Source organism: Octopus bimaculoides, chromosome 15, assembly GCF_046866305.1.
Source record: "Octopus bimaculoides isolate indiv1 chromosome 15, ASM4686630v1, whole genome shotgun sequence".
NCBI lineage: Eukaryota > Metazoa > Mollusca > Cephalopoda > Octopoda > Octopodidae > Octopus > Octopus bimaculoides.
Window position 1 is genome coordinate 26116940 of NC_142942.1, and position 17570 is coordinate 26134509.

General features: G+C 39.0%; 1 protein-coding gene across 1 annotated transcript in view; it reads right to left on the bottom strand.

The window, feature by feature from the left end:
- Positions 1–13607: 13607 nt before the first annotated feature.
- The window catches only part of LOC149132447 (uncharacterized), a 50256-nt gene continuing 46293 nt past the window's right edge, over positions 13608–17570 (bottom strand). Inside the window, exon 2 of the mRNA XM_089363613.1 lies at positions 13608–14734. Coding sequence (XP_089219739.1) covers positions 13784–14470 — 687 coding nt within the window. The 5' untranslated portion in view covers positions 14471–14734 and the 3' untranslated portion in view covers positions 13608–13783. The remainder of the gene's footprint in view (positions 14735–17570) is intronic.

The following is a 17570-nucleotide window of genomic DNA, read 5'->3' on the forward strand; positions in this document are numbered from 1 at the left end:
TTTTCTCCTGCGCTATTTCTCTGTAGAACGTTTTCACATTGGATGTGAACAGCTTATGTTGCTTGTAAAACTTGTTTCTCTTCTCAAATCTTAGTATTCTTTGAGTTTTTGCTTGAACTTTGTGTTACAGTGTTTCTCTTGTTGAAATCAGTTCTTCTCTTGGTGGGAATCTACATTTTCTCTTCATCTTTCTTCCTTTTCTGGATTTTACCCCATTTCCACAAATTAGTTAATTTAATATTGATATTTCACCTCTCATCATTTCAATCTGTTTTTCAATTTTCTCCAGGCATGTATTGCTTTGTTTTTTCAAAGGCATACACTTGGCTTGAATTGTCTTAGCAGATGCGTAAATAATATTTCGTTTAACTCGGTGAGATCAGGTTTCAGTTCTTGTATGATTTCTATTGTTACATAGATGCCAGTTTTAATTTGTTTTCTATTTTAGATTGTATTTGAGAGTTTATGAAATGGTTCTCTATCATGCATATTCAGGATTTTCTGCTTCATTTCTATCATAGTCTCTATGTTCTTCAGTAAATGTGTGGTCTTCAGTATTGTTTCTTTATTAATTTCCTCGCTATCTTAATCAGGTTCATTACAATTAATTTCTTCAGACATTTGCACGTTCTGATCACGTGTGTCTTTCAATTGAAACTTGTGGAGAGTTGCTCTCTTCGTCTGGTACTTCATTTCCTTTGTATCTTATATTTAGGTCATTTTCTGCTGCGCGCTTGATCGCGGTTATTTCACTATCTATGAGTCTATTATTTCTAAAGATATCCCTCCTAACATTTGCTAACTTTTTTTCGTTCAAATACAGCCTGCTGCCTTCATTTTGTGTTCTCCATATTTGATAAGAGTTGTGCGGTGTGTTTCTCTTCAGATGGCCTACATAATGCATAATAATGAGTGTATATTACTTCTTTATACTCTTCTCGAATCTATTTGAAATTCTTACATTTTTCTCTCTACAGTGGGTATGGTGGTAAGCTTGGTGGACTCGAGTTATGGCAGTTCCCGTTCAAGTGACCATCCAGGTTCGTATTCAGATGACTCTTAGATTCCAGATGACTTTTAGATTCCAGGCTGGCACTCTCCTGAGGAATGCGCTTCCAGATTAAACATAGGACAAGCGATTTGTTATGCTGTTGTAAGTTTTCCATTTTGTTTCGTAAGACATATTTGTGCTACATTAAAATGGTACTTTTTGGTTATCTCACCCCCATTAAAAAAATTGGCTTATCTCCCCACCGTTTTATGAGAAATATTGGTACTTTTGGTTATCTCCCTCAACTAAAAAATTGTTTACCACTACAGAAAAAAAAATGAAAAAATTTATAAACAAGGAAAGTTAAAAGATGAAACATCGTATTGAATCTGATAATATTTTTATAACAAATCATACAAAAATGAAAAATCAATAAGCATGAATACTGAAAAAACTAAACATTTTACTGATTCTGATAACTTTTTAATAACAAATCATACCATTCCGATTGAGGAGGCCAAACGTCAAAAACACGTAGAAGCACTGAATCAAAAGGATCCAACTCTTTTAATCCAATCTCTTGTCGCCACATAAACTGACTTTTTTAGTGGGGAGATAATCCAGTTTTTTAATGGCAATTTTTTAATGGGGGTGAGATAACCAAAAAGTACCTTTAAAATTATTAGTATTGAGCCCTGTGTGCCAGATATAGAGATGGTTGTTGTCTCTGCCACTATTGTTAAATCTACTGTAGTAAACTCATAAGAGGCGGAGAGAGAACGTAAGTTCGTTTGCCCGAACATGAGAAATTATTGATTTCTCATTGGTTAAAAATTACTGCCCATATACGAATTATGAACTTCGTTGAAGAAATCTTTCACGGGGTTACGGTTCTATGATTCGTGTATGAGTAGTTATAAAAACCCTGCTTTTCGGCCAAATCTCCAGTGATCGTTGGATGTTACTCAAGTCCACGACACTCACCCTTTTGAGTATAGGCTAATATATATGCCATGTTCAATACTCAAATCCGACAATATTGAATTGTTGTGAAACCTTATTAGTTAGAATGAGAAACTAGTTAATAATAAATTTAAGTCGTAAATTCTCTACGATGAAATGCTTTGTTTCTAAATTTCTATAAATGTAAAAATATGTATATAATAAATTAATGTAGAAACTTAATTCCTTTTACTTCTCGTTTCTTTCAACTTGTTGAATTTATTTCTGTATATTAATGAAACTGTATTTTTTTATGTGTAACGGTGAAAAAAATATAATCTATATCTTCAACATACATGCACGTAATAAACGCACATTCAGCGTCTTGTCATGTATACATCATAACATTTACGCAGCCTAAACTAAACTAAATTAAACTAAGAGTTATGCTTAGTGATAAATACTTATAATTAAGTTATAAGTAACGAAATTATCATTATTGCTTTTAATTAATAAACAATAATATTCGTTATAACTTACGAATGAAAACATAAATAAAGATATAGTATATCTCACACTTCAACGACCTGTTGTGATAACAAACAACCAACATAAAAAAACTGGTGTCCGACCTGTTATACACATAAAACTACCATTAATACCATTATAATTACTTCAAACTTGCAATTACAACATTGTTCATCGTTAGTAACTACCTTGATTCGTATCGTTGTGGCTAACCTTTGTAGCCATGGCGATAGTATAACCGTTTACGTCGTTGCTATTAGCTGCTGTAGAATTTAGTTAAGTTTGCCACGCTACTGTGTAGTATTATTAAATGTTGCTTAGTTTCGACTTTTGCTTCGTACTTGAGATAATCATAAATAGGTGAAGGTTGACGGGGTATAGTAGGAGGAAGAGAAGCAGCTCGCTGAACAGACAGTTAGATGCCACCAGTCTGTAAATAGGTTCAGCAGATGGTGACAAGGAGATCAACGATAAGGCTTCGCATCCTTGTGCAATCGGGGAACAAAAAAAAGAAGCGGTCAGTAGAGGTCAAATGTATGTTTACTACTACAACGACCAATGAGAACGCTCACCTTGGCCTTGGAAACAACCAACTTGTTCTGTTTTAATTACTGATAGAAAAATAATGATATATACTGATATTTACACCGTTGAATTTTTCTTTTTTTAAGTTTTGATATGATTTACAATTTTCGTAATTGTACAGTTTGTAAATATTGTTAGTTCCTTATCTATTTCATTTTTTAGTATGCATTTGATAATGTTGTTGCAATAAAAGGTATGCGAGTAGTCAAGGAGAAAGGAAAGTTTAGATATTTACAGAAAATTTTACATATTAAAGTTTTTAACGTTTCTAAAGATCGTTTGTGTGTCCGACCAAAGAAAATTAGTGTTATGATTATTATTATTATTAATATCATTATTATTTACTTTTCATCTGCATGTTTGTTACAATCACTTGCCGAGACACACCCAGCGTCCTAGGGCAAGGGAAGGATAAAATATGTTACAGTATGACTGAAAGCTTGGAGAGGGAAAGTGGCAGGGGCAGTAGCGAAATATCTTCATGTATTACAACACATATATTTAAATTGATAAGGTTTTTTTCTAAAGATGTCGGCAGTACTTTTCAGCACAATCTTTTGGATTTCTGTGAGATATGGTTCTCTTGGGATATTATCTAGATGCTTTTGACATCCCTTTCTTATTATATCTAGGGCACCAACAATAACAGGAACAGTTCTCGCTTTAAGATGCCACATCTTTTGTATTTCAAACATCTTTTGTATTACAACAAAAGCCAACAACAACACTAGCAAGAACAATACCATCTCGACCACCAGTACCAGTGGCAGCAGCAAATCCACCACTACCATCACCACCACTACCACCACCGCCATTACTAACACAAACATTAATACAACGGAAACAGCGGCCATTCTTCTTTCTAAACAAAGTGAAAATGGTTTTGCACAAGCGTGTCGTCGACTAGAGATAGTTGATGTTGCGGAAAAAATGTCGTGACGTCAAATGCATTTATCGAAGAATAGGAGTACGACATTTCTAAACACGCCAAAGTAAATACAAGATATCAACCAAAAAACCAGGAGACTGGAGTGGACATGAAAAGTGCCTGAGACCAGTCTGAGGTATAAAAACTTATGTTGCCTATAGGAGACGCTTTGTCACGGTTAAGGGAGATTTCCAACTGACGAAAAAGTAAAAAGAAAAAGTGCATCAGCAACTCTCAACAAAAGTGAGGAATGTGGCTAATTCAGACATACCTCGGTGGTGAAAATAAAGATAGCAGAGGCACCAGTATAAGCGGGTATCTCTTTACAGATGGCAGTAGTATTGCACGGCTTAAAGAATAAAACAACAATTTTCGAAGACCACAAAATTAGAGAGTAAAATTAGTCAATGACGGGAGTGGAATTAGTGATAAAGACCGATCGGAGCCATCCCTTACCTGATAAACATCTGCAATGGTACACAGCTATTCATAACAGTCGAAGACAGAAAGCTAAGATGCCACATTTGTGGCGAGACAAACCACTTAAATGTTTCCTACATCATGCAAAGAAACGGTAAACCTTCGCTGCTGCAGACACTTCTAATACATCAGCATCAAATGCAGCATCACCACCAACAACAACACCAACAGCTCAGTGTCAAGAGCAACAGCATCCAAAACAACAGCATCAACAGAAGGAGTAGCAGGAAAAATCCGTTCAGCAACATCAGCAGCAAGCACCGATACCACAGCAGAGAAAAACAATAACTTCAACTACGCCATCACAAACGAGCAAAGCCTCACCCATACCAGGTGAACAGACAACCATCTTAGAAATGCGCAGCTGTGCAGACACCTCCACCACACATGCACACAGATTTCTTCAGCTGTGAAAGCTCGTCCAGCGAGGGAAAAAGCTTGAGAAAACCACAAAAATGGATTCTGGTTAAGGGAAAAAGAATAAAATTACAAAATTAAAAGCACGGTAGAAGATTAAAAACGAAGAGATTAGAGGAGGAGAAACAAAAACCAACAAGTCATCATAAGCCCACACACTCCACACCTGCACAACTACAAATATCTCCAACATCACAAAGACCTCAACAAACGAAAACACATAGCAATCCACACAAACAAAATGAACAGCACTCCCAAGGCATCACTAATTACATTGCCGTATACACAAATAACAACAAAGATAAAACATTTTGAATAAAACATATTCAAAAATACACAAACATTACTCTAAATAATTACATCGCACCCGCGCATAACACCCTGTCTATGTTATAATTGCGCTGTTTACATTTCTCTGTGTGTCTGTCAAAATTTTGTCAACAAACTCCTCCGCAACCACTGGATAGATTTCGACCAATTTTGGCATGCGGAGCCATGGGTACCGGGAGAGTGTCAACATCTATATGAGATTCACGAAAATTAACCTGTCCGGGTTCTAGTCTGGTAAAATCCTACAAAACGAATTACCCCTCTCTCACTATTCAGTGACTCTCCTACTATTCCACATGCTTACTACCTCTTTCTCTTATTGAGAGCTGTAGTGTGAGGAGTTGTAATTGACAGAATTGCAGAGAATGTTACCTCTCATAACTCCCTCTTAACCAACTGCACTCTTTCCATGTCTCCTTTGGTGCTCCTTTGATGTTTCTTTCACATATATATATATATATATATATTACGTATTGAACTCACTCTCTCATACAATAATACCTCTCATAATTCTCTCTCTTTCACACACATATTTACTACTTCTCTTACTTCTTTCTAATGTTTCTATCGGTGTCATTTTGAAAAAGAAAAATAGAAAGAAATATTGTCAGTCTTCGGGGAAAATTACAATTACACCATACTCGCTAAACACTATCTTAAACTGCAATTTTTATGTTATTGAATTGCTCTAAACGAATTTGACCATCAAAATGTTAGAAATTTAGTATCTTGTAAGACATTAATAAAATTTGTGGGACCTATTTTCATGCCGTCGACCGTCGAAGCTATTCTTATGTCTGTTTACGTCGTTGCATGTATGAATATGTTATTGAATGTACTGTTGACTGATATTTCACGCATGCGTAGAATTCTGAAATAGCAAGCGTAAAAAGTATGAAAATTTCGGAAACTTTACGCATTCGACTGCATGAAAATAGATTCGACTAATTTTATTATTACCTTAAAAAATACTAAATGTCCAACATTTTTACGGTCAAATTCGTTTAGAGTAATTCAACAACATAAAAATCGCACTTTAAAATATTATTTAGCGAGAGTCGTGTAATTGTAAATGAATACCTAAGGTAAATATTTACAATTAATACTGTGAAAACTTCCCGTTCACAGAAATTAGCTCAAATACTAGCTGAATCGTCTCAAAACTGTCACTGTATAATTGTCATAAATACTCACGCTTTCAACAGTACATTATGCCCAGAAAAAGAAAGGGCAACAACCTGTCCCGAAAAAATTCCCGCTCACAAAAGATTGCTGAGCAAAGACAACAGACGTTAATTGAAGAAAACAGACAAGGACCTAGCTCTTCTCAGTGTCACGGAATAAAGCGAAGGAGAATGCAAGAAATCGTGCAATGGAAACGCCAGAAGAAACAGACGCACAGAGAAATGCAGGTCATCTGAGGAGACAGGAAACTCGTACAATGGAAAGACCAGAAAATTCAGAAGCACGGAGGAAAGCGAATCGGATGAGAATACAGGAAACCTGTGCAGTGGAAAGACCAGAAAAAAGAGAAGTACGGAGAAATATGAATCAGCTGAGAACACAGAAAAGCACGAACAAATATTGATCGGCTGAGCAAACAGGACTCTAGAGAAAACACGTCGCTGCCGTAAATTCAGCAGCGACAAGCAAACAACCAGGCAAAGATCTGACACTGAGAGAATGGCTATGGAAGTTGATGTGGCAGATTTTCATGAGAAAGAACGAAACCCAAGCCTTATGTTGCACTACTGAGAAAACATTTTTAACAGAATATGTCATGGCTGCAAAGCTTACCTTTGGAGTGCTGAGAAAACTACCCTCTGCTGTGGCAAAGGAAAAATTAGCAATGACAAAGTTCCACAGATAAAAGAGCCCCCAGAATTCATAGCTAAGTACTATGATGTTAATCTATGCAGTTAAATGTTTCTGAACAAAATTTGTGACTACAATAATCTACTGGCTATGGCTTCATTTGGACTGGATAATCCACCAGTTGGACCACAGGGTGGTAGCACTTTTAAGCCTACTTCCAAGATTCAAGGAAAGTTGCATCACCGCATAGGAAGTCTCTTACCAGCAGTAAATAGGAAGCCAGTCTATGCACAGCTATATTTCGTTGACACTGAAAATGAGATGAGAAACAGGTTGTCATTCAGAGGAGCTGACAATGACCTTAATGAGAACATCCTGCTAGACTTGCAGAGAGCACTGCATATGCACAATCCATATGTCAAAAGTTTTAAACAGGATATTGATATAATTAAGGAATACTCTGCACCAGGAAAATGTTCTACCGGTGATATCATTATAAGTCATCACAAACAGCTGATTCCTGCTGGGTCACATGAGAGAGCCTATAATCCACCGGCTGCATCAGAAGTTGCTATGATGTGATGATGGTGGGAGATGACACCAATAATCCAAACGTTAAACCTGCAGATGTTGTATGCAGTACAGAGAGAGCAATGGGAAATTAGACTACATTGTCAAATCCACAGAACCTATGACCCTCTTCATTATATACTTCTGTTTCCCTATGGGGAAGATGGCTGGAATGTGCTCTTGAAAGACAATGACCGAAGCAAAAATATCACTGAATGTGACTTTTATTCTTATCAGTTTCAGGTAAGAAAGTATGTATGAGTTCAATAGCCTAATGAAAAGTAGACATCTGATGCAACATTATGTAGTAGATCATATGCAAAGATAAAGCAAGATCGATTACACTTCCTGAGAACTCAGGAAACAGCTTAAGGCTAAAAAGTACCAGGGCTTTCTGGATGCTATTGCAAATGGTGACATGAATGACGTATTGTCTAAAATCATTCTTTCGCCATCACATACTGGTTCTCGGTTTTACAGGGAGTGTTTCCAAGCTGGAATGGCTCTGGTGAGAGGGTTTGGAAAGCCACACTATTTCATCACTATGACAACCAACCCAAAGTGGACTGAGATAATGGAAGCCCTGTTTGGTTCTGGGAACGATGAGCATATATTGGCTTTGGTTCTGGAAATAATATGCATATTTTGGCTTTGGACTCAGGGTATAAGAATATGAAAGGAATCTACAATGACAACGTTGTCTATAAGGAAATTCTTTAAGAAAATTGGAGTAGGTTTCACTTTTTACTTTCAAACTATGAACAGGAATTTAGATATGTACTAGCTGAATTGACCGCCCGGCGGGCGGTTATTCAGCTACTTCAAATAAAAATTATAAAAACAACGCAACAAACTTACAAATAAAATTGAAGGTAAAATATCTCAAAGCAATGAATGGTTTTCGTAGAATCATAAAGAAAAGACTCTACAAAGAAATGCATGTGGAAACATCCACAAATAGTCTGAAGGACAGAACACCTGTCTCTCTCCGTAAAAGAGTGATTCTTTCAATATCCTTCTCTCTGAAAAACATGGCCTTCCTCAGAATAGGCAGTATAACTTCATGTGACCAGGATCGCTTTGGAAATAGGGCCACCTACCCAATGACTTCAGGTCACTAAGTATAGATGTCGTGGCTATCAGTGAGATCAGATTTTCCAAATGACAAGCTTCCATACCCATTTTCGGTGGCTGCGAAATTTACTAATCTCCATGTAAACTGGAATTCGTGGGGTGGAACTATAATGTTAATCCGGAAAGGTTTGGATCTCAAAATAAAGGCCACCTCTCTGGACCCAGAAAGTAAGTTGATAGACTGGTTGCTGTTTATGTTCCAGCAAGGGCAAGACAAATGGATTTCTTCAGATATCTGGAGGTCTTCCTGGGAACGTCTCGACTTTTAGTGCTAATGGGTGACTAGAATACTATCTTGGACGCACGTTTAGATTTTATGGAGCTCGCTGTTAGACGGGTGGGGTGCAAAAGCTCAAACGTTTTCAACTGTCTCACAGGTACTAACTGGATTTCCCGAATATGCCAGTGTAGACATGGACAAACCGCATCGCGTTATCTATGTCGTATTTAGGTCGTATCTAGTAGAAAAGGACAGTATAAGTTGTCCGCTTTTTAAAATCGTCGACAACTCAGACCACAAATTTGTGATTTGCACGATAGGATTCGTAGGCAGGGACCTAGTGGGCGTTGATGGGTAAATCGTCAACAACAAATGGTGGTTTACTTCTTTAGGCGTTAGTGATTGAAAGAAATAGAATAGAGAGACACTTAAAAACTTAGAAGAGGCACTTAAGAAATGCATCGCAACAGACGTGCTCACTGTGAAATTGGCCTTGGATCAGTTCTTCAACGCTAAGTATGAAGGATGCATTGTCAGAGCTAAGGTGCGTGTTTTAAGAAACGAGAAAACAGAAGCTGCTCGATAGGCCCGAGTGGCAGAGGCGCAGCGTAACAACAAAACCACAGATTTCGAAATTTTGACCAATGTGTTGGTTAAGAGGTTGACGTTTTTCTTCGGGGTAATGCCCCTTCTCCACCAGATCCATCCACAGCAACCCCCACCTCATGCCATACATCATAGATAGGTGGGTAAAGAAAGGTAACGAAGCTGATACAGGTAGAGCCAACAACGATTTCAATCAATCAAAAGATTTCGATATGACCGACTACCAATATGTGACGGCTGTTCTCACGGCGGCCGGTTTCAGTCCCGTTTTCCGTGGCTAGATTGCTTCAAAGCATGTCAACATCTACTCGGTAGTTCGGGTGAATGGTTACTTATCGGATCCATTCAACACCATGGGTTCGGTCCGTCAAGAATGTTCCTTCAGTATGTACCGGCTCTAAAGCCACTACTACGGAAACTGGAGACGTTGAGAGGCATCCTGCGCGAAGTATGATATGAGAGAACCGTATCAGCATATGCAGGCAACGTCACCGTCATAGTGTCGAACACCAGGCACATAGATTTGATCATCACAGCTCAGGCGGTGACAGGAGTAAAAATTAACCAAAAAAAGTCAGTGAGCCTGCAGCTCGGTATCTGGAGAAGTAGGTCCATGCTGTCCAATATTGTGGTGGAACACTGGGCGGAGGGACCGGTTAAATTGCTTGGGATCTGGTTTGGCCCGGATCACCAGGTTGAGAAGAACTAGGACAAGGTGACATGCAGAGTGGTCGATCTCACTCAGAAATGGGCTAAGTGAAAGCTCTCTCTGAAAGGTCGGGAAGAAATGGCGAATGAATACATCGCTTCTGTTAAATATTCCCGCTTGACCGTCGTGCTTTGCCCTGACCAAAATGGGGCGCGGACTCTTCCGCTTTTTGTTGAAGGGATGCGTTCCACTGGCCAGGCGCTCCATTTGTTAACATCCGCTGAATGGAGGACTGGTCATGCCGTGGCTGCTGATGCACAGACATGCGCTCAGGCTACATTTCCCGGGCTTTCTTGACGGTGAGTAGGTGTGGTGGCCAATTGTCAGACTAGCTTTTCCGCAACTCGTGTCTTTGACTGAGCTGCAGTCCTAGATCAAGCGTAGATCGAGGAAGGCGCCTGACACCTAGAGTGTTGTGGGGTGCTCATGGTCTTCTATCAGTCGGCCAATGCGGTCGGTGGAAGTTCCACTTCGGCGTTCTAAAGAGGGTTAGTGGAGACTCTCGGCATCGGACGACTTTCGGACCAGGACCCATGGATAATTTCTAGAAATCCCTGGCCTGGCAGTGTTAAACTCTAAAAGCTATGAAACTTTTATGCACACACTCATCCAGTTCCCGAACACTGCTGACTTGTGAATCTATGTCGAACATTTATCGGTTATCAGTTGAGTCCTTTGGGAAGATCGTCCTGCCGACTTCTTTTGAGCGGGAAGTGCAAGCAGTGTTTATTTGTCTGGTGGCCTTAGCGAAAGAGGTTGGGGTGAACCAGATTGCAAGAGATGAAGGCATACTTTCCTCTTTGGCCAAGCCTCCATCAACTTTCAAGTTTCACTTTAAAAAGACGATGGAGGTAGAGAGGAAGGCGCTGCCTCCTAGAAATTTTGTTGAAAGGTGGATGAATGTGACGAGAATGGTCCAGGTATGCGCACGTAGATTCAAGGAAGATGATGTGGAGAGGGCACTTACTCTAGTGGTTAGAGTGACTGTGGTTTTGTGGAGTTTCTACAAGCATCCTTAGGAAGTCTCCCTCTTTTGGGGAATTTTTCGTTGTTAAAATTCATATTGTTACTGCTTTTACTTTTTACACGCTTCTTGTAACCCCACATTGTATTTTCCAGTACTGTCCCCAAAGGTTTTTGTGGACCCTTTGTGGTAAAGAATATCATTATTAAATTATTATTAGCATTCAATGCAGATGAATAGAACATGTTCGAATGAACAATGACCGAATTCCGAAAATTCTTATGTATGGCCAACAAATAGAGGGATATCGCGACAAAGGAAGACCTGTCCTTAGGTGTACAGATAAGCTGAAGCAATCACTAAAATTTCTATAGGTTAACCTGATCTTGGGAAAGTCAATGCCTAGATCGATCTGCATGGCGTAAAATGTCTCACGATGCAACAAAACAAATTGAGTTGAAGAAAAAGAACAATCAACAAACACACTTGCCCAATCTCAGGCAAAATCAAAATCATCAATGTCCCAATTGCGACTTCATAACAAAATCTATACCTAGACTCAAATTACATTCACGCATCCATCACAAATAAATGCAGCTTGTTTGTTTGTTTTGAGTTTTTTTTATTACTCTTTAACTTTAAGTCCTCTCCTTCAAACAAACATACGTCGAAACCAACAGGAGCAACGATCATCATCATCATCATCATCAATTATTATTATTATTATTATTATTATAAGCATTGTCATGTCACTAAAAAATTGGTCTTTACGCAGCTTTGGCAATGATGTCTGATATTTTTCCTTGCAAACGATCTTTTAACCGAAATTCGGAAGTGTAAGTTTTCAATGTAAGATTTTTGTAAAAGATCTCTCAATGAAGAGATGTCAACAGCCTCCCCAGAAAGAATAAGAGGGTTGAGTATAAACAATTATATTTAACCAGAACAGGGCTAGTATTTTAGCTAAAAACTCCAGAGTGGAATGCTGAAAGCAAAGCTGAGCCGGCGGAATATGAACCCCTAACAAGGGACATGTCTAAATACCATTGTGTTTTCTAGTACCCACAACGAAAGGCAACCACGTCGGGTGTTTTATCACTTTGGACAAAACATGTAAAAATAATCTCATCAGAATGCATGCGTGGCTCTGCAAAATGTAAACGAAGAAACTGAATGGTCGATTGTCAAATCTGTGTGCCCACTTTAGCTTGGATTACAAGCCCCCACTTTAGCTTAGGTTACAAAATAGTTTCTAAAGCCAAAGCCTGACACCTGATAAATTTAACCTGTCCAGCGTCCAACGACGCTGTTGGTGCTCTAATTCATGTATTTCCCTCGATAAGTGTTTATACAAAATTGTTTTTCTTTACTGTTTGGTCTAAAAGGTGTTACTGTATATTAAGCGTCTCTTTTCTCTGTTTCAGTCAGTTTATATGTTTCTCTGCCTGATTTAAATGTTCGTATTTTTTCTCAAATGGAATGACATCAAACACAATTGTGACTTTGATAACACTGGTCTGCATTTGGGAATTTTTTTTATTATTTTTATTCAAGGATGTGATGTTAAATATTCTTGAGGTGCTGATTTTAAATATCTGAACCATTTTGCTTCGTCACACAAGGATGTTGAATAAAATACAAATTATTAATAATAAAAAATGTGAATTTTTAATAAATCGTTACTTTATTAAAATGAAGCAAGTAATTAAAGAAAGGCACATTCTGTAAGTTGTAAGTACATATGTTTTCCAAATCAACAGGAAATTAACCACGTTCATCATGAAATGAATCAGAATTATCAACATCAAACCAAATGAATGTAAAAAAATATGCTCCTAATGGTTAGCCTACATATTGATTCAAAGGACCGAGGACCGCTTTGATTTCCGCTTGTGATGCGCATCGAGACCATCACGTTTCAATGACTAGCAGTAATCCACCATGCTGACATTCCATTTGCCCTGGTATCGAGTTTCCATGGTGCAAATGTCTTGATGGAAACGCTCTCTTTGTTCCTCACTGTAGTCCCTACAATTCTTGGGAAAATAGTCAAGATGCGAGTGCAAAAATGCATCTTCACACTCATTCTAGACCCAAATTGTTGGAAACTTGAAATCAGGTCTCGGATCATTTTTTTTTTTTCATATTCTGGGGAGCGGCTGTTTCCCAAGAAGTTTTGGACACTCTTCTTGAAGGAAAACCAGGCATTCACTTCGATACCTGCTAGTGCTTCCTCAAAATGCTTGTCCCGCATCAATTACCGAATCTGAAGGCCAACAAAGATTCTTGTTTTTAGCTTGCTTTTAGCTTGCTTTCACTTATACGAGGAAACTTCGACTCCAGGTACTTGAAAGCAGCTCCAGTCTTGTTCAAGGCCTTCACAAAATATTTCATAAGCCCTAATTTGATGTGGAGTGGTGGCAGCAGAATTTTTGGGGTGTCAACTAGTGGCACAGCTTTCACGTTTGATTTCGGGGTAAGAAGCTGGTTCTTGGTAGCCAGTCATTTTGTTCATAGTGCTGGCTGTCTGCCTTACTATCCCAAAGACACAGTAACAGAGATACTTAGTGTACCCCCCCCCCCCCCTGAAGACCTAGTAGGAGAGCAATAACTTTTAAATCACCACAAATGAGAAAATTGTGACTATGGTACTTGATTGCAGTTATTATTGTCTTCATATTTTCGTAAGTTTCTGGCATTTGGACATTATGGCCAATTGGCACAGATGCAGCTGTGTTGCCACTGTAGAGAAGAACAGCCTCTAAACTTCTGTTAGAAGAATCAATGAAGAGCCTCCGTTCATCTGCTTTGTACGACATCATGTGTTCAATAAGGCCAGAAATATTTAAACAGAAAACTAAAGAATCCTCTTTCTCAAAGAACTGAGTGAATTCTGCTTCATGATGACGGTACCAAGCGAATGTTGTTCCAGGAGCTAGAAGCTTGTAGTATTCCTGCAGTCTAGAGCCAAGTAACTGTGCACTTTCTTTTGGAAGGTTAAGGTCTCTAACCAAGTCATTGAGTTCAACTTGGTTGAATAATTTGGGATCGTCATTTGTTGGTGGCTCATAGTCTACTTCCATCTCATTAGTATCACCAGTATCAGACTCTGATGAAATTTCCTGTGTCCCAGGTGGCACAGGTACAGGAATACCATCTGAGTGTGGAACAGGCCTTATTGCTGAAGGAATATTTGGGTATATTATGCGATCTTTCGTCTTCTTGTTGAATCCAAAGTAGCAGTGGTTCATCTGCTGTCATACCATTGGTACTCCAAAGAGCATACATTTAAGTTTTCCAACTGACCACATTTGAAGCTTACTGATGCAACTCTTGCAAGCTTTGTGATGTGCAAATGGCTTGTCCTAGTCTCCCAATTTGCAGCCAAAATAAGCTAAATAGCAGCACTTCAACGAAGGAGTAATATTGCTCCGGGAATCTGAAGGGGTGAATTGCCCGCAGACATAGCAGAATATATCTGGTGAATTGATGCAGTTTCTAGACATATTCACTGACTGAAAATAAAAATATATATATTAGATATTTAAGTCAATATTTAATTTATCATTAACTTATACAAAAAGAGAAAAGTAACGTCTGCGTATAACTTGACAACCTGATGTGATAGAGATGAATAAAAAACACAATGACTTATTGTGTTTCATATATATTCAGAAAAAGATGCCATACAGCCAATAAAAGAAATCATACAGACCAGTGTAATAGAAGTAATTTTGGGTGGCGTTTAACACTGTTGAGTGTTAGACTCGTCGTTATTATTGTCACTATTACTTCTTATTTGGCTGTTGATGATGATGATGATGATGATGATGGCAGTGACGGCAGTAATGATATTCATGGTGGTGGTGGTGGTGGTGGTAGTGTTGACAATGCACGGCTTGTCTCTGTTACTGCTGCTGATTATTATTATTGTTATTATTTTGAGCTTCTTTGCTTGACATGTTGCTGCTATTGCTGTTATTAGTGCTGTTGTGGTTACTGGTATTGTTATTGCTATTTTTAACTACGTCAGAAGAATGATGTGGGAGAAACTGCCAGTGAAAGACGATTTCAACTTCAAAACCTTTTCTCACCTTCCTCTCTTCTTGGCTCGGAAACGAAGACTACGCCATTTTGAAATTATTTTCGTGTCTCGAAAAACAATTTCACTCTTTTGAAATTTAACTCCGTCGAGCAAGTAACTAAAAGCTTTATGGTTCTGGTCAGCTAAGAAACAAGATAGAACAGTAAAATTAGCAAAAAAGATTTCTAATAAGGAAAACAAAGTACAAATTCACGCAGCTTCCGAAAAAAGATTTGGTAATAAACAACGACGACGATGGCGGCGCCGATGAGCTCAAGTTTTGTAATTTTCTGATTTCATAAGCACAGGTATATGAACAAGGATCAAATAGCCGTAAACTGCGGATGCACAACCAACAGCAGAACGTATGAGAAGGGGTGACACCATCAACCGTGATACTGTAGCGATGGAATCAATTGTTTATTTTTAATTGAACACTAAGGACCTAAACACAAGGGGGACGGCACAAAGATAGCACAAAGTGGGGAAAATAAAAATGAATGTAAAAAAGGATGGTATGAAATTAATGAAAGGGTGAAATGATAGCCACTCGAACCCCACATTCCAAGTGGCCTCATTGAAACTTTTTAACACAATTTATAACTTTCAAGTTCTTTTAAAGTCTATGAAATAAAATCTTGTCGACTCACTGTTGCAAGCAGTGTTTCCTTGACGATTTCCTTTTCTATGGAATGAATAGTCTCCCCGAACGTCTCTCTCAGTTTGCAATAGCACTATCTCTTAATGAGAGCACATTTTACATGTGTGGGAAAACCCTCGCGCATAGAATTATCAATTTTTTCCATGGTGTTTATTTTCTCCAACTCTTTTAACAGCTCTTCATTCAGGGCATTGTATAATATAATGCAACACTGGGGGATCTGAGGCCTCTGTGTTTGTTTGTGTATCTGTGGGGGCAGGGTTGGGTTAGTGTATGGTGGGATAGGGTGAGGGTTGGTGTCTGTAGGGGTAGGATGAGTTTGAGTGGGGTAGGGTGGGGTAGGGTGGGGGTAAACATAAACGGATTGGGTCCTTCTCTTTTTCTCTTACTTTTATTAATTGTCTTCCACTCATTCTCTGCTACTTCCTCCACTCGGTTTTCCTTCTTTTCTTCGTCGCAAGGCTCCTCCCAATGCATTTTTCATTGCAGGAGGTGGAGGTGCGATTTCTTTCCTGGCCGGAAAGACCATTGGTGCATATCCGGGACGGCAGAGGGCACTCTGCCCTTATGTGGCCTTTTTGGCCAAACTTGAAACAACGGGGCTTTCTACCATCCACCACAAACCTTAGTTTTATTTCGTCACCCACCATTATGGTGTTTACAATATTCTCCAAATCCTTCAGAGAGGCCTTGATGACCATCTCCAGTCCTTGCCCTTACCAGTTTCTATGCGGAATCCTTATAGCCTGGAGGATCACACTTCTATCCTCTATCCTGAGCAATATCACCATCACAAGCCAGGCAACATCGACTTCTGGAGGGATTTCTTCAACCCTTACCTTGATAGCGCACCTTCCAAAGTAAATTGGCAGAAGAACCACCTCGTCTGTCCTAATGGAGGTCACTGAGTGCTGCCTGGCTTTCTCTTCGGTTTGCAACCGCACCTCTACCGTTGTGTACTTCTTCCCTCTGGCAAGGTATGTAATGTCCTGCCAGATGGACTTTAATGCCATTTCCACCTGTTGCTTTGTTGTAACCTCAATTCTTTTAAACTTCAAATTGTACGCTTTGTACGCAAATGTCTTTAATGTCGTAGACCTTGTATCCTCGTTAGGGAGGGTTACCTTGACTTCGTGCCCCCCTCTCTTCTCATTATATCCTTGCACCCCTCCAACTCCCGCGTAATACAACAAATTCCTTCCTTGGGGACTCCGGCCACAGCCGCAAAATTTTTCTTTTCTTTACATTTTCATCACCTCCCTGCTTCCTTTCCATACTGTCAATACATTTTAACAGCTCCTCCTCCGGTGACTGTATGGCGGACGAACTTATACTTTCGTACTTCAGGCTCGAAAACAAATGTAGCGCTTCCTCCTTCAAGCAAGGGGAAAAGCGTTAACAATACTGCCGCACGGCAACAACACAAGGTGTTTTAACAACACACAAAAACAACAATGTTCAACATTAAATTAACAGTAACAGTAACAAGTAATGCATACGATTACCAATTCAACGAGAGGAGAGAGTGATGGAATCAATTGTATATTTTTAATTGACCCTCTAAACACAGAGGGGACGGTACAAGGACAGCACAAAGTGGGGAAAA